General features: G+C 34.1%; 4 protein-coding genes across 6 annotated transcripts; 1 reads left to right on the forward strand and 3 right to left on the reverse strand.

The window, feature by feature from the left end:
- Positions 1-38: 38 nt before the first annotated feature.
- LOC137827923 (UDP-D-apiose/UDP-D-xylose synthase 2-like) lies at positions 39-3,186 on the reverse strand. The gene is made up of 9 exons (XM_068634302.1): positions 2,799-3,186; positions 1,762-1,854; positions 1,568-1,669; positions 1,212-1,326; positions 989-1,122; positions 795-896; positions 617-709; positions 400-535; positions 39-319 (listed from the first exon to the last, which is right to left on the reverse strand). Exons 1-9 carry the CDS (start codon positions 3,057-3,059, stop codon positions 210-212), a joined length of 1,146 nt encoding a protein of 381 aa, XP_068490403.1. The 5' UTR covers positions 3,060-3,186; the 3' UTR covers positions 39-209.
- A 4,531-nt stretch (positions 3,187-7,717) lies between these two features.
- Positions 7,718-9,894, forward strand: LOC137824167 (beta-1,6-galactosyltransferase GALT29A). The gene has a single exon (XM_068629685.1). The coding sequence runs from the start codon at positions 8,389-8,391 to the stop codon at positions 9,682-9,684; it is 1,296 nt and encodes a 431-aa protein (XP_068485786.1). The 5' UTR covers positions 7,718-8,388; the 3' UTR covers positions 9,685-9,894.
- A 726-nt stretch (positions 9,895-10,620) lies between these two features.
- LOC137823972 (protein ADP-ribosyltransferase PARP3) lies at positions 10,621-15,218 on the reverse strand. 3 transcript variants are annotated; one of them, XM_068629411.1, is made up of 18 exons: positions 15,020-15,218; positions 14,560-14,849; positions 14,273-14,468; positions 14,055-14,168; positions 13,920-13,977; positions 13,776-13,845; positions 13,374-13,548; positions 13,132-13,265; positions 12,805-13,042; positions 12,598-12,725; positions 12,448-12,524; positions 12,211-12,371; positions 11,925-12,134; positions 11,740-11,842; positions 11,552-11,634; positions 11,328-11,471; positions 11,038-11,220; positions 10,621-10,944 (listed from the first exon to the last, which is right to left on the reverse strand). In XM_068629411.1, exons 1-18 carry the CDS (start codon positions 15,023-15,025, stop codon positions 10,876-10,878), a joined length of 2,439 nt encoding a protein of 812 aa, XP_068485512.1. In that variant the 5' UTR covers positions 15,026-15,218; the 3' UTR covers positions 10,621-10,875. The 3 variants fall into 3 exon arrangements, with proteins under 3 accessions (XP_068485512.1, XP_068485590.1, XP_068485669.1); XM_068629489.1 differs by having other exon boundaries at positions 14,560-14,843; positions 15,020-15,195; XM_068629568.1 differs by having other exon boundaries at positions 14,976-15,097.
- A 3,105-nt stretch (positions 15,219-18,323) lies between these two features.
- Positions 18,324-19,184, reverse strand: LOC137833757 (uncharacterized mitochondrial protein AtMg00810-like). Its single transcript, XM_068641950.1, has one exon. The coding sequence runs from the start codon at positions 19,182-19,184 to the stop codon at positions 18,324-18,326; it is 861 nt and encodes a 286-aa protein (XP_068498051.1).
- Positions 19,185-19,855: the final 671 nt, after the last annotated feature.

Below are 19,855 nucleotides of genomic sequence, written 5' to 3' on the forward strand. Positions count from 1 at the left end.
GGTGTGTGTACATAAGAAAGTTTGGACAAACAAGTAAATTGAAGTGAAAATGGAGGGAAGGGAGGAATTTTCATTCAAAAACCTATAGATATACACTTGATTTGTGATTTATAACCTCACAATTAGTGTAGCATGTACATTTTTCTGCATCTCATAGCAGTGGCGTGTTTACATAAAAAATAAACTGAATCTCCAAAAAAAACTTGTGGTCAATTTGACGGTTTTGAAAGTTCTCTCTCCATGGCACGTGAATATGTTCGGTGTTGATATTGGATGGTAACATCCAACAGTTCATCAAGAGGTGTCCTTGGTTTCCAAGCTGAAACCCGGAAGAATACATTTTAAGATGAATGTTTAGATTCTATTGAATAAGACCTTAAAAGAGTAATGATTGAATACCAAGCTGCCTGGTGATAATTGTCATGTCAGGGATGCGCCTATCACTGTCATCATAGCCTTTACCGTAGAAATCTTGTGCACTCACATTTACAGTTGACAGACTAGAGGCAGGTACACCAGACACCTTTGCATAAGCCTTAATGTGAAAGAAAATTTGAGTATATTTACAGACCAAGTATAAAAGGTAGAACAGTTAGAATTGAAGCTTTGGGGCTACCTTTATCATAAGCTCAGCTAGTTCCTTCACAGATACTTCGTTGTCTGGGTTTCCCACATTAAATATATATCCATTTGCTCTCTCAGGGTTGTCCTGTGTCATGTTGGCATGTACATTAGTCCAAGTTCATACAGAAACATGGGTGATTGAAGTTCACTTCTGAACTATCTAAACTTACAATCATTAACGCAACAGCATCAATTGCATCCTTAATGTAGAGAAAGGTTCTCTGTGATTCCCCACCGTCAACAAGTTTGAGAGGCTCCCCTCGCAAGAGACTCTGGAACAACAAGCATTATGAAACACAGTAGTTTACGAAGATCATGATTCATGAAGACATTTGCAGAAAACAAAACGGACTAGCTGATTTACATTACTGAAGCAAGCTAAGACTCGTGGGACACCGTCACTTGGGCCATCCACACCAGGAATGAAGTCCATTCTTGGGCCAATCCAGTTATAAGGTCTCACAATGGTGAACTGGAGGCCATTCTCCGCGTGCTCAGCTATAGTTTAGTACTGATGAGTAAGTTAAGAAGGAAATAATTTAATCATAAAGATCATCAACTAAAGACAAATCCAGGTCACCGTGTACCATATATTAGCCTGTCAGTCATTTGCTTTGCACAGGCATAAGACCATCTCTGTTTATCAATTGGACCAAAAATACAAGGACTTTCATCTTCCTTGAGAATAAAATATTTGGGGTCCTGCATCATGCAAATTCATTTTAATTCTAAAAATGATTAAACCAATAAGTCACACTATTTCCTTTTTATAATATATGAAAAATGAAAAAAAGAAGCAAATGACTTACACTCTAAACCCTAAAACCCTAATGACTAACTCCTAATTTTACACCTTGCTATGACGAGAGGTGGATATTCATTTACATAAAGAATAAGCGTATGAATTTGCATTCTAACAAGGGGCACAAACATAAGGAGATACCTTTCGAAATTCCTCTGGGAGAAAGCTTCCTATAGTCTTCCCGTAAACCTCACACGTAGAAAAATGGATCAAACGTTTCTTGTTTTCAGTGCAATACTTAATCTGCATCACGTGAACAACCCAATTACATACATATACACACATAAACTTTAAGAGAAACCATTTCAAGAAACGACCCGATCTTCAAAACCCACCACCGGAATCGCATCAATGAAGTTGCTAAATATGGTATCCAAAGGGCGTGTGTTGTAATCCGCCGGCGTGCAAATTGCAGCAAGATTGATCGTCTACAACAAACAAAAATTCAATCTCAAATAAAAATGACAAATCATCAATCCTACCAGGTTTTAGTTAGCTGTCAATTGCTACTACAGTGCCACTACAACTACACGTACACATTGGTTCATATTTGTGATTTTACAATGGCACCGTCAATATATACGTAAGTTTTCATAACACCTAGAATTGTGACATTACAACATTGTGATTAAGGTTTCAAGAAAAAAAATATGCAGGCGCAATTACAACAGAAAATTCAAGGCACGACCTTCAATTACAATTTATTTAACCAAATTAGTTCCTAATTTTCCACAATCTCAGGAATTACCATGAAATTGCAACCACAATCAACAATTATGGTCCCAAAGTCAAGACTTGAGTTGCAACAACAACTGCAGCCGCGTCAACTACACTTATTATTCATAACTGTCCGCTATTTACAATAGTGACACAAATTAAAACTATAACTACTTTAAATAATAAGCTATGTTATCATACAGGGAACCATGGTCCTCTCCCAAACTTTAATTTTCCTTTAGATATTATATGCGAAGATTTTAAACTTTGGTCGCAATCACTTTTGAGTCACAATTTCATTACATATCTTGATATTATGGAAAATCGAACATGTACACGATTGGAGATACATTGCAATCATATAGACTCCAAAAACATTGACATTGTCGCAAAACATTTTTTAAATATTTTGGATGAACTAGGTTATTATCTGTAGAACAGGAATTAAAAACTAGTTCTCGAAATATGTAGCTGAGAATAAACCTGAGCATCAGCCATATCTTACCGTATTGATGATACATTATTTAAAACTTTAGTTATATGTAATATGTTTTACAGATTAATTGATCACATTCCAAACCAAAGGAACATTTAGCCAGCTGAATAAGAGTATTCAAAATGTGAAAAAAAGCACTGGAAAGGGAAGAGCAATTACGAGATCGGAGGATTTGATGAGTGTTTCGAGTCGGGAATCGCTCTTGATGTTGAGTTGGTGGAACTCGATGCGGTGCGCCCAGGGAAGAGACCTGTCGAGAAGGTGGATGATTTTATCCGAGGAGACGTCCACCACCACGGCCTTGTGGTTGGTTTCCGCCATGAGCTTCTCGCAGAGGTGCGATCCGATGAAGCCGCCGCCGCCAATCATGCAAATCGCCAGCATCGGTATCGTTTTTCCGTCCAGGTTCACTCGCGCCATTGCAGCAACCAAATTCTGTGATGTGAGTGAGGAGAAGAAATTGCAGAGAGAAAGAGGGTGTGGCAGTTATAACTGGTTTTTGAACGATAGAAGAAGGAAGGAACTGAGAATGCGGTGGCAGTGTTGTAAATAATCCCTAGGTTTCAGTTATGGACGTTACTTACTCTTTCTTATTCCCCATGCATTTTTTTTATAATTATTTATAATTAATAATGTAATTCAAAACTCAAATATTTTTTTTTAGTAAATCTACATGTCCTTTTATATAAACAATTCAATTTATGTCGAATAATATTTTTCTAAATAATAAATATTTTTATATATTTACCTAAATATGTACTTAAGAGATGTTTTTTTAAAGAATGGTAGCATTCTATTTATCAAAATATGTAAATTTTTATGAAAATGGGTAACTTGAACTTGAAAATACAACTTTGAAATACAGAGATTGTGTTTCTAAGCATGCTTTTCCCTTTGTCTAATTTTAAGTATTTTATTTATTTATATTGAAAAGTGAAATTATGTTTAAACTCATTAATTTACATAAAAAGTAATTTTTTTTTCTGAAATAGTCACTGGGTGCACGACTTTAGGCCTTTGTATTTTATTTTTTGATTTTTTTGTGAAGTCATCACATGAGTCACATGACTCTTACCAGATGACTTTATATTAATATATATATATATATATAAACTTAATCACGAAAATTTATAATATTAAATATTAGATAAAATGTTTTAAAATATTATTTTTTCAATATTAATGGGAGATAGTATGTCTTTATATATATTTATTTTAATTTCAATAATAATGAAAAATGTGATGTTTTTTATTTCATTTTTAAGTGATTTAATATTAGTTGCTTACGGTGGTTGGAGATAAATTTATGGTTAAGATAAGTTTGATGATGTTTTTATTTGTGATAATTATCTTTCGTTCACTTATTTATTTCTTAGAAGTCACAAAACCAAAAATAAAAAATAAAAAATCAACGAAGTGCAAAAATTAAAAATAAAATTATCTTCATATTTTGAAAAGTTGAATATAATAATTTTTTTTGTCAAATACAAATTATGGAAGTGTTCTCTCAAACACTACAAACTACGGTCAAAGAAAAATGAAAGTGTTATAACTGAAAGGAAGTATGGTGATTATGTTTTATTTAGGATTATTTAAAAATTTAAAAATGTTAAAACTAATTTTTTGGAATTAATATGAAGGTGATGGGGAAGGCATTGAGGTGGAGGGAGAATTTTCCTAGTTTTAAACATTTTTTTTTGTTTGTTGGAACATTTTTTTTAATGTTTTTATCAGTTTTTTCTTTACTCCACAAGTATCCAAAAATAGAAAGATAATAGAGTTAAAATACTAAATTGTACTTGTGGGTGAAATTGTCCAAATAACAATTGAAAAAGAAGAAGAAAAAAGGGTAAATTCTTCATTGAATTTATCACTTGTTAGATAAAAAATAAAAAAATATTAATATAATTCACCTTAATTTTAAATATTTTCCAATGTACCTTTTATTAATATTTTATTTATTAGTTGAGTAAACAATATTTTTATAGTATTAGTTTTGAAAATTTTGACCATTTTAATGTTCACAGTAAAAGGTTTCATTAAAGAAAAAATAGGACAAAACTTTACACCTTATTGTTCATATTATTTTCTAATCAAATTTCAAGTTTTACTGTAATAATTTACACTTTATTAAATGCATTTTCATATTATCAGAACTAAATTTTAAATTTAATTAGAGAATTACATCAAGAATAACTATAATACTACATTAAATTTTGTCCAAAAGAATATTTCTTATATCTTCATCAAATCATAAATTAATTATAGTTAGAAATTTCAACATTTATTTTGTGTCAATAAGTATAAAACACCTTTTTTTAATTTTAATTTACCAATATAACATAAGATAATTAATATTCACCTTTTTATTTTTTTTATAGTTTATTACTAACTATATAAGTTTTAGCATAGAACATATAACTTATTATTATATATATTCTCATTTAAGAAAACAATTATATTTTTTAATTAATATATAAAAAATTTGGATTATTATTTGAATTTTAAGTTCGGTAGAGTCAATAATTTAAAAAACGTCTTAAAGGGTTAAGAAATGAAGATGTAGATTTCGACTTGTAAGTCATGAGAGACTATTGGATGTATTGAAATAAACATTTCAATCAAAGGTTAAGGAAATAAGGATTTTTTTTTTCATTCCCACAAACGACGTGAAAGAAGAAAATGCATTTCAATAATTATCAATATTTCGATATCTAGTTCATTAAAATAACATTATTAGGGTTAATCACTGCATATGAGGTATTATCCACTTTGGAACTTAGAATGATTTTGTCCTTAAAAATATTTTAAAAGATAAAGAAAAAATTATATTTAAATTGTCTTTAACCTCAACTTTCTAACAAATGTGAGACTAATGAACAAAATAATTACTTCTGCATCATACTTCTTCTATAACAATACCTTAACTTCTTTATTTAATGTAAATAATATATTAATTTAATAATAATAAAATAATTAATGAAAAGTATTTATGATATATAGTTTGAACATATAAATTAAAAAATAAATAAGTCATATGTTTATAATAATCTCTTGTTATTGAGATAAATATTATGTACATATACTTTATATAATTATCCAAACACAAACTATACAAAAGTCAAATCAAATATATACCTAGTATTTCCAAAAATAAAAAATAAAATTGTAATTATAACTTTCAATATAAAACATATGAACTAACATCTTTCCAAGTTTGTGCATGATGTTATCTTGTATATACTATCATTTCCTTAGATGTCAACACACAATTCCCACAACTCTTAAACAAAACGCAAATGCATTGAATAAATTAGCAAAAATAGAACATTTATAAAAGTATCAAGTTAAACATGTAAAGTTTACATAATGTAATCAATACATAAATCAAAAACATTCTAAGAAAAAAAATTAAGAATCAACAATGTAAAATCTAAGATTTGATAACTTCCATATAAAACTAACACTTAATTTATTATACGTTGTGGTTAAACATCAAAACCTTAAATTTCATTTAATTTGACAACTAACGTTAAGATCAAAATAATTTCTTATACACTTATTTCATAGAATGAAGTATAATTTTGTCATCAGATATTAACCTCTTATTATTTTAATGTACATGCTTTAGATTATCCATATATTAAATATTATATTTCATAATGATGATTTTGTAACTTAATATTTATATTATACATGTGCATAAAGATATAACCCATATAACTACCAATCAATAACCACTAATTTACATCTTAACTCATAAATTAGTTTTCTAACCATTTTATTAAATTGAATTTTTTTGTAACTGTATTTATTTGATTATTAATAATTATTTCTTGTGAATAATATTTTTTATTAGTACAATAAATGATTGGCAAATGTATAATAAATATTAATATAAGAAACATATTTTTTTTTAAAAATAATTTATTTGAGTAAAATTATACTGCGATGAACAAAATTTATTATAAAAAAAATAAGTTCTGTAAGTTATTTGTCAAAACAAATTCAATTTGTCAAGTCAAATTATGCAAATACAAACGAATACGAATTGCTATTTATTGAGAGAAATTGAATTCGCTATGTCAAGTCAATTTGTTAAGTCAATTATGCAAATATGAACAAATTGCTATTTTTTGAGATAAATTCAATTAGTTAAGCGAATTAAATAATTATGAACAAATTTTAAAACATACCAACTAAATTGTTTAACTCATTTCATTTTCTAAAACCAAATACAATTCACTTTAGGGTCCTAAAATCGTGTAAGTTTTAATATTTCTATTTGTTAAAATGTATTAATAATTCGACGTGTTATTTAGAGAACACTTTTCATACTTCTAGAAATAAATTTAAAAATGGAAAAAATATTAAATGTGTTAAAGAATACATTATTAACACTTAAAAAACAAATAACAACCTCAATGCGAGGACGAAATTAAATAATTAATTATACAAATTAAAATAAAAAATTAAATTTATTTTATTTATAAAAAAAATATTGTAAAACTAAATTTAAAACAAAATAAAATATACTTAACTGAACAATATCTGAAGGCTTATTATAATTGAAGAGCATAAAAGTAATATTTATTTGAAAAGTTTTTTTTTTTTATATTTTAAAATTAAAATGAGAAAAATATTAGAACAATTTGATGCCTAGATTTTGAACTTTTTTAAAACCATTGCTTTTTGAAAGCTAACTTTAAACCTATTTAAACAATCTAAATGGCCCCAATAAATTAATGTATAAATAGATTATAGTAACTTAAAAGAAAAGTAATTTTATTCCTTATATTCTTAACCTAAAAAGGTGAGTTGAAGTTTTCAATTAAGTAGAGAATTATTAAATGAAAGAGAAAATAGAAAGTAGATCTTCATTTGTCACTTTGCTTTCTTCTCCAGTGTTAAGCTTTCTCTTTCTTCATTACCCATTTGTGGTGCCAAAAATTAACCCAATGGCAGAACATCACTCAATTATGACACCATGGAGAGTTGAGTTTACCAAGAAAAAAAAGATGCCTATTTTTGGCAACATGTGAACAGTTGCAAATCACATAGCTTTTCATAAATGAACCAATTATATTTACATTGATGAAGAGATCTATGGGTAAATTCCACATTAACCAAATCCAAAATGCAACCATATAAACATTTACATTGATGATTGATCTATCTAAGTATCTACAATGTTGTATCCATGCATTGCTAGAATGGTAGATCTATGAGACTATGAGCAATGAATGTAACAACACATGGACCCACCCCTCATCTCTTTTTCTCCATTAAAACTCACTTGCAAAGCACACTATCATTCTCCCATAGTGCCCACTAGACATGACCCAGAAACACTAATGCATTTCCTTCCCCACACACTACACACATTTTAATAATCTAGATTCTTATTAGGGTTTTTGTTTTTGTTTGGTTTGATTTAGTTTGATTCTTCCTCCTTCACTCTTTTTAGTTACATGCCTTCACACTCACACAATGTTCAGCATCTACAACTACATATTCTTCATGCTCTTCTTCCTATTTCTCACCCTTTTCACTTCTTCATAATGGCTTCAATTTCACAGCTTCATTCCCACTTTCTATTCCAATACCCAAATCTGCAATGATGAATGCAATAACTTTTTGACCCAGAAAGAGTTTCAACTTCCACATTACATTCCCCATGCATTATCATCAACTCTAACAAAACCCAAAAGATCCAACCTTTCATTCTTCTTCTTCTTCTTTTTCATCCATGCATAAGGTCACAGAAGAAAAAGATGGATCTGAAATCGAAACCCTCAAACCAATCATTGGTTCGTTTTCTTTTCCACATTTAGCAGTTGTGAAACCTAACTTCTCCGTCAAGAGTAGTCTTCCGATGAAACGCACCGTTCGGCCTCTCTTCGCGCTCCTCCTTCTCCTCGTCTTCGCCGCTATGCTCACCTCACGCGCGGTCCTCCGCCGCGGCATCCTCTCCATCGAGCTGGAGTACCGCGTCCGGATCCGCAACCCTCCGCCGCTGCAGCTCAACGACACGCTCCTCCACCACGCCGCCGTTGAAATCGGCGAAGAGAAGTTCAAGCAGGAGATCCAGAACCTCCTTGACGGAAACTTCGGCAGCCACGCGCGCCACCGCACATTCGTCTCCTGGCGCAGATTCATTCACCACGACCGCGGCGGCGGAACCGCTTCCAACCTCCCGGCGACGCTCCGGTCGCCCCTTTTCTACCGGTACTGGCTCGACTTCCGGAAGGTTCTACACGATTGGTTCAGGAAGCGACGATTCCAACCCGGTATCATGTCCGAGTTGACTCGGTCAATTAAGCTTCCAATTGATTCGCTCAACAAAGTAGTCACCAATGACAAAAGAAAGTATTCTTCTTGTGCTGTTGTTGGGAACAGTGGGATTTTGCTGAATAGGGATTATGGAAGTGAAATTGATGCACATGAGGCTGTGATAAGGTTGAACAATGCTAGGGTTGATCATTTTGAGACCAAGGTTGGGAAGAAAACTAGTATATCATTTATGAACAGTAACATTCTGCATTTATGTGCTAGAAGGGCAGGGTGTTTTTGTCACCCTTATGGTGACCATGTTCCGATTGTCATGTACATTTGCCAAGCTGTGCATTTCTTGGATTACACTGTGTGCAATGTTTCTCACAAGGCTCCTTTGTTGGTCACTGATCCTAGGTTTGATGTGTTGTGTGCGCGGATTGTGAAGTATTATTCGTTGAAGAGGTTCGTGGAGGAGAGTGGGAAGGGCTTGGAGAAGTGGGGTGAGGCTCACGATGGGGCTCTTTTTCATTACTCTTCTGGGATGCAGGCTGTGATGCTGGCTTTGGGTATTTGTGATAGGGTTAGCATTTATGGGTTCGGGAAATCGACCTCTGCCAAGCATCATTACCACACTAACCAGAAGGCTGAGCTTCATTTGCATGATTATGAGGCTGAGTATGCGTTTTATAGGGACCTTGTTGATGGACACAGGCCAATACCCTTCCTTGAGGACAGGTTTAAGGTTCCTCCTGTTGTCATGTATCATTGATGGATGTTGAACTGCTCCTGCAAGTGGTAGAGGGCATCTGTTAATTGTTGTTCTGTTATTGTAATACTGTGAAATGCACAGATAGTGGAAAGCAAAATACCGATTCAAGATTTGTTTTTGCGTTGTACTGTCCCACATGAAGCCTCAAGGCAACACCCAAGTGTAAATTTTGGTTAGATCAATACAGCTTTGACCCGTTAATGATGATTAGGCATGTCCATATGTTATTTGTGTTTGTTCAGTACTCTTTGCTTGGACTCCCTTAAATTGGGTAACTTTGTTTCTCTGGTTGTGATAACTAGCTAACTAAAATTCTGGAGTGCAGGCATGCCTTCGCCAAAATGTTTTTATTGCATCTATATAAAACATAATGGCCTTTTAAAGTAAAACAAGTGATTTGGTAAAAGATGAGGGATATTAGGGAAAAGGCATATTCGGATCATCTGCCTGTTTTATCCTTGACTTGATAATTGCCCCGTCTTTTGCACAGAAAGGAAGAACACGCACTTTATTGGATGCTGAAATGGTATATTAACGACTTCGCAAATTCAGGCAGATGAAGCTAAACAATTATTAATTGGCATGCCCGTTTTAAGGTGTAGTGTTCAGCCTTGTTATTTTGGTTATAGGTTGCTGTTATTTTGCGGCTTATAAATGCTCATTAAATATGCAGGGCGTCAGGTCAATTGGGTGCATTTCTCCGTGGTATGTTTCATACAAGTTTACTCTGTGGCCAAATGCTATTTAGAGGTACAAACTTACAAGAATATCCATGTTGGTTTTGTGACTCATAATGCTGTAGATTAGATCCCTTTTATAATCATAATTGTCATTGATTATGCAGTCAAGTTATACAAAGGACGTAATTATACCATTTCTTCTACTCATGATCTCATTCATACCGACTGAAGAGTAGTCAACTAAGACTTACCGACATACTAGATGTAATTCCACTCTATTGCCGTCATGAGTAGGACAAAATATTTTTCTTAACCTAAGCTACTGGTCATTGACTTACATCAAAATGTGACACAACATACAGCCTATTTTGTCACACGTAAATATACATCAAAATGACATAGATAAGAACTTTTACTAACTAGATAAACCACCGGTACACCTTTCAGACAAGATGGTAGTTTTGAACTTGCGAATTACAAAAAAGCTTTTCTTTCATCCTTTCTGGTCCCGTTACTCAGCCGTGTCAATCTCCACACCTTTCTCTTCATACTTCACTCCCACCAAGTAGCTTATGCGTGCCTGGTAAGCAAAAAGTCCACGGATCTCAGAATAATAAAAAATGTTCTAGGATTGATAATCTGGTCCACTCTTGTAGCAAAATGGGTAATATACCTGTTTAGGATCGTAGACAGCATACTCGTTATATTCCAGGGGGCTATCTTGATGATCTGAGGCAACTAGTTTACCGCAAGGAACTTTAATATCATCTTTCCAAACAAAGTGTTCTGATTCATCTGTTTTCTTCTTCCCAAGCCCCTTCACTCCAAGCTTCTTTTCCTCCAAAGATGAAGTATCCTGTGTCAATGGTGTTGAAAACAAAATAATTGTTCCGAGTCGGTAACGTAGAAAACAAATTAAGAAATGCTCCTAGTGAAAGTCGATAACAAGTCCATTTTGGATACCTCGGGTGGGCTTTTAAATTCGGTAATCTCATTCCCTAGAGAAGCAATGGCCAAAACCAAGAACCCTTCTGGCCTGTCCACAGCAGTAAAACCATATCTTGCAGCCTCTGCTGCAGCATCGGAACAGACAATAGCTTTGCCAAACTGTTGCCAAAAGTACGTAACAAGGGATGAGTGAATTCTCACAAACATTACATTTGAATAACTATTTTTATTTATAATACCATATAACCCGGAACCGGTAGTGAGCATATTGCTGGCAAGAATCCCTTGTGCAAGTGCCTTAAAAGGTTTGAGCTTCGTGATCCTTGCATCATAAAATATGTACAGTCATTGAGAAGAATCAAGCTAATCAAATAAGACTTTTTTGCTTTTCCCCTTTCAATTTTAAGGAAATGCTTGCGTATCTTACCACACCATAAAAGAACTTTATTTGGCAGTTTAACTATGTTTTCATAAGAAGGGCAACCACCTGTTTGCACCGCAAAAATGTTTTCCACTGACACCCCGTAATCCTGAAGTTCATTGGAAGTGAACACTCGAGAAGATATGTGAATGGTTACATTAAACACACAAAGCAAAAAGTCAGAATCTTACTATGTCACCAACTTTGACAGGCTCATAAGTAGTTTCAAGATATTTCACAATCATCTGATAATCATTTGAACTTTTGTCCAGGGGAGAAATTGAGCAACCCAATTTCTTGTATGTCTCTGATAATGGGTCATCGATGGTTGAGCCAGTCATGTCTCCTATGAGGTGAGAAGCGAGGGTTATGTCTCTCGCCCCCTCCAAGGCAGCCGCAGCCTAGGAAAATAAGAGATTGGTCGTTTGAGGTAGTGGTCGAATTGAACCAATCAAGTTAGTGACTAACTGTGCTTACATGGTCTGCAATCTCATGATAATCTCTAAAATTGAAAGGCCTTGTGGAATGCATCAGAGTGAACCATCTTTGGCTAAAATCAGTCCAAACAGCCTCAGCCTTAAGCCCAGTTTCTTTCAATGATTTCACCTTGTCTATGAATTCTAAGAGAACGTCCTCACCTGACAAGGGTCAATTGTCAGTACTGTTTCTTGAGCGACATTAGAGAACTAGTAAAAACGTTGCCCATGTACATACATCTTTTTAGATGAACATTTGTAACCATTCCTACTGGAAGATCCGGAGAGTCGTAACCCATCTCCATCAATGCATACCTGAAAACAGTGTATGTTATTTTGAAACTGCGTAATAATCCCATGCATCATAATGATCAGATATTATAGTTACTTGTAAATCTCCTGGCTGCACAAAACTTTCATAAAATTTGCAACCATTGGCTCAAGTTTACAGTGTGTTACTGCTATCCCCAGCTGCCGAAGACCTAGTGCTCCGTGTCTAACTTCAACTCCATCATCCTATTCAATTTCAGAGTTCTGTGTTAGCTAAAAGAGGAGGCATGGGCAAATAATTTAAGAGAGAATAAATGTATTGTACCATGTCTATGGGGTAGAACTTCAATGGCTTCTTCTGGAACTTCTTCTCTCTTTCCCAAGGTTCAAACTCATTTCCTGTTATTTCCTCGAAGAGTCTCGCAAACTCTTTCAGAGAACTGTCCACATTGTCCGACTCTTCCAATCGCTCCTCTGCATTTGGATCATCGCCAACTCTCCCTTTCTTAAAGTACATATGCAAACGATTTTCTGGGACAACGATCAGTTGCATGATACAGTAGCTGCCCCAAATTAACACCAACAAATTAGGTAAATTTATCCTATATATGTCAATATGGACTAGAAGTGAAATTGGTGTTCGTAATAGTACTCATTCAGTCCTCGTCCTTGGTCGCAAAGGGAGAAGGCACAGTTGTATAATATCCCATCTCTTTCAAATATCTTTCCACCTTGTTCCTGCAACTTGGTATCTTTGTAGACCCCTCTCTTCCCATAAAGTTTGAGCTGTTTGGAACAAATTTAATCAAACACAAATAAAAGTGTGCTCAATGTGTTATTCATGAATTCACTTTAATAAAAAAGGCATGAAGTGTGCAAGAGGAAATTAATTACTTCTGCTGAGAGTGATTCAATAGCCTCCTCCCCAGGATCTTGTTTGTCCTGGGGAATTCCCTTGCCATACACAGAAAGATCAGAGGCAAGATCATAAGCTTCCAAAGGCTGTGGTTCTTGCTTTTCAATGCTGTCAACCAACCAAGCCTCCCTAACCACTGGTATACCTCTCTCCCTACAGAGAAACACCTTCATAATCAACTAGGAACTCTATATTGTATTACTACTAATGTGGCACATTAGCCACTAACACTAGATTTTATGTACATTTTATTTGTGTGATCATTTTTTTAATTGCAATGTTCATAACTTGTAACCAAACAAAACCAAGATATTATCACACTCATAAATGAGGATTAGGACAAAGGAATAACGTTGCCAAAAAACTTAAACAACACTAACATGGCTTCTGCAAGTTTGGATGTGCCACCACGTTCTCGCTCAGCAGGTGAAGCTACCAAACAAGTAGCCCCTGCAAAATTTAACAAGCCATGTTATGGTAATTCCTGGGAACAAAAGGATGACAAAACCAACTCTATATAGTACCAAGTATAGAGTTTGCCACTTTCCCTCCATGCTTTTCAATTGCTGTTTTCCAATAATGCTTGGTAGCCAAAAACAGAATGTCAAAATCCAATCTATAAAGGGTATTAATGGAACTACAGTGACAGTGGTGCATACATGTGTCCGAGTAAGACGACCCATCAGAGATATCATCATCCCGGTAAACGGTTTTTCAGCTAAGCCTAGATCCTTATGTGGCCTGTGACTTGGGTCCTGATATTTCTTTAGCAACTGTGGCAAACACATAGGAATACAAGCCAGCAAAACGAAAGACAAAATCTTAGGATGCAAGCAACAAAAATGAAATACAAAAAGAAGGAAGAACAAAATCTCACATCTGAAGGCAGAGAGTTCTGAACAGAATCAGGTAGCTTAATAGGTTCCTGTTTCCTTGGAGGGTTTCTGGTGCTGAAAATGCAACTAGCCCACTCACTGTAGAATCCTCTGCAAACATAACGTCTGCCATCAAACTCCAAACTCCCATTGCAAACAGAGCACTTGTCCAATGCACCATAAAACAGCAAGTCTTGGCTGTTACAAAAATGTGGTCATTGTATTGAGTCATTACATTAAAGATGAAAATCCACTTTCAAGAAATGGTCTTATTGAAACCAGAACCAACCATCTTCGTGTAATTTCAAGATCAGAGCCAGAAGAATCAAGGCCATTAGCCTCCAGAATCTCTTTCATTTGCTCCAAAGGAAGGTGCTCGTTTGTGGCTTTGCAAAACTCATCATATTCATCTGCAACATCAGCTACAGTTTTTCCGTTGACATGACCATCTTCATTTTCCACCTTGGCCTTCTTAGGAGAATGCTCCACTTCATGTGCCTTGGACTCAGCTTTCTGCTTCCTTGTCATAACCTTCTCTTCTTCCCCAGGTGCATGAACATGGGACCTCGTTTCCTGAACCTTAAAGAAGTTCCAAAAGCACCTTAACTACTTAAGTAACAAAGAACTACACTAACAACACAACAAACTTTCAAAACAAAACCACTCGATCTTATTAGAAGGTTAGCAGCATGGAAAAGAAAGAACCTCTTCTCAGGTAAAGGTCAATTACACTGAAAACAAGAACAAACCTTCATCTTGTTGCTTAATCCAACTGAACAACAAAAGAGTCTCTAGTTTCTTCGCGATGAACGAAAGGCAAGAATGTTGTTTAGAATCTCAGAACTCGCATGTGGTCTGCACTAAATAAGCTTTGAATTCTCTTAATCTGAACATGATATGTTGGAGCTGAGACAACAACAGCCCTGAACTGCCACGTACATTGAGTTCACAGTTCTCTCAGAAAATCAAATATCTTGTCGTCACCGCAACATGCCACGTTTGCTAGTTCTGGACACGTTGCAACTATGTACATCCAAGGCCATGCAACGGTGACATGTGGTAAAAGCATGCTACTATGTTTCTTGTTCTATTCGTCATCAATTATTCTTTTGTTCCCATCCTTTATCTCTGGTCACCCTTGTGTGCACCATTCGGTTGTATTGGCGTCAGAAAACGGTGCAGTATATTCGAGGAAGAAGATAAACATTTTTTCTTTTGTTTTCCTCTTTCCCCAAAAGATAAAGCAGTAGATATTTGTTTCATGTCTCTTGGATTGAAAAAGGTAAGTTAACATGTAGACAAATTAAAGTCAAGCACACAGCTGAACTTTGATTTTTGAACGAGTATCTTCTAGCAAATATGAACTTGTAATATTTTTCATAGTTAAGAAATACCTCTATTAAAGGCTAAGTATCATATAACTATTCAAATGTGTTTCTTCCCCTATCTCTAGATCTGTACATTTAAAAGTTATTATATGATTATTGTATTCACTCAAATGAACAGCACATATATTGTAGACCATTGGACCGAGCCAATATCTATATAAGCAAAACTACATCCTCCATCATCTTCTATCTTCCCATATCAACAGCAAGAACCTTCCCATGCCAAATTTCAGACTCTTTCTGTTTTCATGTAAGCAAAAATATCTATCGAATAATGATGCAGGTGATTGAGGCACAAAATATGCTCAACCTCATTTCTCATCCATGCACACCTTAACACTTAGTTTGCTGAAGAAAAACTGAAAACATAGAGAATAAACCTGAAAATCAAAATATAAGAAATTAAAAAATCCAGAAAATGTTATATTTATGTGTAACATAATTAATTATATTGTCTTTTAATGAAATAAAAATGGTGTAAAACAGTTTCATTGGCTACGTCTTTTTTTTTAAATAAAGGTTGAAATTCTTGTATGAACATAATTGACTAGAAATATTTAATTGATTAAATATATTTTTTATTTTTATAATAATAATAATAATAATAAATAAATAATTTTTTACTGATTACATTTTCAACAAATAACTTCTCTTCTGAATATATTTTTTTTTTCTTTCATTCTAATTTTTTCTGTCTTACGGTTTGTTTCCTTCTAGGAAAGGAGGATAGAGAAGAGTTTATAGATGCTTTGGTGAGTGTGTGTGTTGTGTTGTGACCACTTTGATCAGAGATGATGATGACCATGCACTGCACACCCCACATACACATTGAATTCACTGTCAACATTAATTGAATTGACTTTAGTGCAATAATCATCACCACCGCTTCAACAATCTATATCACCTTCACCACTTCAAATATTGTGCAGCAATCATATCTCTGCACTCTTGTAATCTCTCTGCATCTTCCTACAATAAAAAGAAAAAAACTATCTTCTCCTTCCTTTCTGGTCAACCATTTATCCAGATGCATCACAAAATTGCAAAAATCTATGTATTCACCCTGAAATTTTCCATGACTCACTACAGAACCAAATATCACAATAATGAAAAAGAGAGTCTCATGTCTTTGTTAATTAATACTAAAGTTGTAATGCGCAATATGAAAGAAGAGAGTTTAGAGGTTTGGATCAAGAAATTAGTGTGAAAATACAAAGAAAAATGATGAGATTCTTCCCATTGTTTAAAATTTCTGGAGAAAGTCACATGAATGAGACATAATGACTTATTTACTTTTATACAAGTATGATATTTAATCATACTTTCTTTTTAATACAAAAAAATTCTTGATTAATTTTCTGGGATTTGATGACTTTGTAAGATATGTATGATGATTAAACTCTAAAACTTGAGTACCACTAACGTAAGCCCTATAGGTGTCACCTTTTAATGCACGCAATCTGATTAGGGTTTCACTGAGAGAAAAGGTAGTCATTTCTCTGTTTTTCTGCTAGAAACCATTTCCATCTCCATGAGCTAACCTTTTGAAAGACAAATATATTTCTCATCAATCAAAATAATCAATTTAGTGTATGTCATATTAATTAGTTGAGTATCTGATTATTGTATATTATTAGTGTCAATATTTTTTCATTAAATTCTAATATATAATAGTGTACATGGAAAGGGATAACTATTTAAGAAGATCAAACATACATATAAAAAAATATAATAAGTCGAGTTAATTGAATTTTTTTTTAAAATTATATAAACAAATCAGCAGATAAAAATATAAGGAAAGAAAGAATCTCTCTCAAGTTATATATTTTAGCTTGTAATATAAGAACAAATTTGATTTATCAATAAACTTCTTGATTAATGTATAACTTGTCTATCGAGTTTATGATTATCAAATTCCAGAGTACACATTAATTAATAAATATATGTAATTTTCATAAAAAATATTAAGAGTAACTAATGATTTGTTTAGATATTTGATCAAAACTTTGTGGTGTAGGTTATGTTATTCCTACTTTTTTAGGAATTAGAACTCTTTTTGAGTACTTATTAGGTAAGGAAAACTAGTTTTACCTTTTAATAAAACACTAAGTTAGAGAATCTAGATGTGAATGTGACATGGTCATAAGTTCTAAAATTTTCTTGCAGGGTTTGTTTTGTGAAGTAAAACAAGTGTTGTTTTGAATTGATAGGTGTTATGAAAATAGTTGATTGTTGAAATTTGAATGTAAGATGAATTTTGAAGTTTGAAAGTCTTGGAAATATTAGTTAAATTGTAAGTTCTAAGAATACATGTTATTGAACAATATAAAATCATAGAACTTTTTTGATTGTATAAAAATTTCAAAATTTTATATTGATATATGTAAATTTTAATTATGCATATATTTGAAACATTGATTATATGTGTTTGTGTGATTTTTTTATATAATTTTGAATTGTTTTAAAGATCTTGAAGGAATTGTAATCGCTGATTTATTCAATCAATTTGGTCCCTATTAATACAACCCACCAGAAGATATTCTAGGGTTACTATTATTATTCTAATAATTACAGTATCAATATATTTGGGTAAAAGAGATATTCTAGGAATATATACACTATAATGGAGGCAATAATATTGGTAATAATATGGAAAGATATTATTCTAATACTCCCCCGCAGTCATAGCGGGAGGTTCACGGACGCTGAGATTGGATCTGAAATCAACAAATAACGTGCGTGGTAGTCCTTTTGTGAAAATATCAGCGTATTGAGAACGAGACGACACATGGAGAACGTGGACCTGGCCTTTAGCAACCCTTTCTCGAACAAAATGAACATCCATTTCAATGTTGTCGGTCAAGTAGATAGCACTGGTATTATCGCAATAAACAATGGTGGCTTTGTGAAGCGGGCGATGTAATTCAAGTAGCAGATTCCTAATCCAACAGGACTTAGCAACAACATTTGCAACTCCTCTGTATTCAGCTTCGACACTGGAACGGGAGAGAGTGGGTTGGCGTTTTGATGACCAAGAAATCAAATTATCCCCTAGAAATACACAATATCCCGAAGTGGAGCGACGGGTGTCCGGACAACCAGCCCAATCGGCATCAGTATATGTTATGAGTTGAGTAGACAAAGATTGACAGAGATGAAGGCCAAGAGTTGGAGTACCCTTTATATATCGAATTATACGTTTGAGGGCAGCAAAATGTTCCTCTCTTAGATTGTGCATATAGAGACAAATTTGTTGCACTGCATATGAGATGTCAGGACGTGTAATAGTAAGATATTGAAGTGCACCTGCAAGACTCCGATAAATAAGAGGATCGGACACAGGCGGGCCAGAAGATGCCGAGAGTTTACTTTTTGTATCAACAGGCGTGTTAGCTGATTTGCAAGATGACATATTTGCACGAGCTATTATCTCCGTTGCATACTTTTGTTGGGACAAAAATAGACCACCAGAGTGGCGTGTGACGGCGATTCCCAAGAAATAATTTAAGGGACCAAAATCCGTCATGGAGAATTCACTTTTAAGCTTTGAAATAATCGTGGTGCGAAGATCGTCGGACGAGGAAGCCAAGAAAATATCGTTGACATATAGGAGAAGATAGGCAGTGGACGTACCCTAATTATAAATGAATAGAGAATGGTCACATAAGCTTTGGGTGAATCTGATGGTGGACACGAATGTGGCGAAACAGTGATACCAAGCTCGTGGAGCTTGTTTGAGTCCGTACAAGGACTTCTTTAGAAGACACACATGATCAAGTTCTTCTTTGTCACGAAATCCCGGCGGTTGATGCATATATATTGTTTCACTGATATGGCCATTAAGAAAAGCATTCTTCACATCTAGTTGATGGATAGACCAATCATTGGATATAGCAAGGCTAAGAACAGTCCTGATGGTGACAGGTTTGACAACTGGACTAAAAGTTTCATTGCAATCAACCCCAACTTGTTGAGATTTGCCATTGACAACTAGTCGTGCTTTGTAGCGTTCCAAGTCTCCGTTTGCCCTGTATTTGTGTTTAAACAACCAAATGCAACGAGTAATATTAACATTAGAGGGACGGGGGACCAAGACCCATGTCTTATTCGCAACAAGAGCAGAATATTCATCGTTCATGGCTTGGTTCCAATTAGGGTCTTGGAGGGCGGTAATGGGGCTTTTGGGTATTGGTGAGA

The sequence above is a fragment of the Phaseolus vulgaris genome, chromosome 11 (genome assembly GCF_000499845.2).
Source record: "Phaseolus vulgaris cultivar G19833 chromosome 11, P. vulgaris v2.0, whole genome shotgun sequence".
Classification (NCBI taxonomy): domain Eukaryota; kingdom Viridiplantae; phylum Streptophyta; class Magnoliopsida; order Fabales; family Fabaceae; genus Phaseolus; species Phaseolus vulgaris.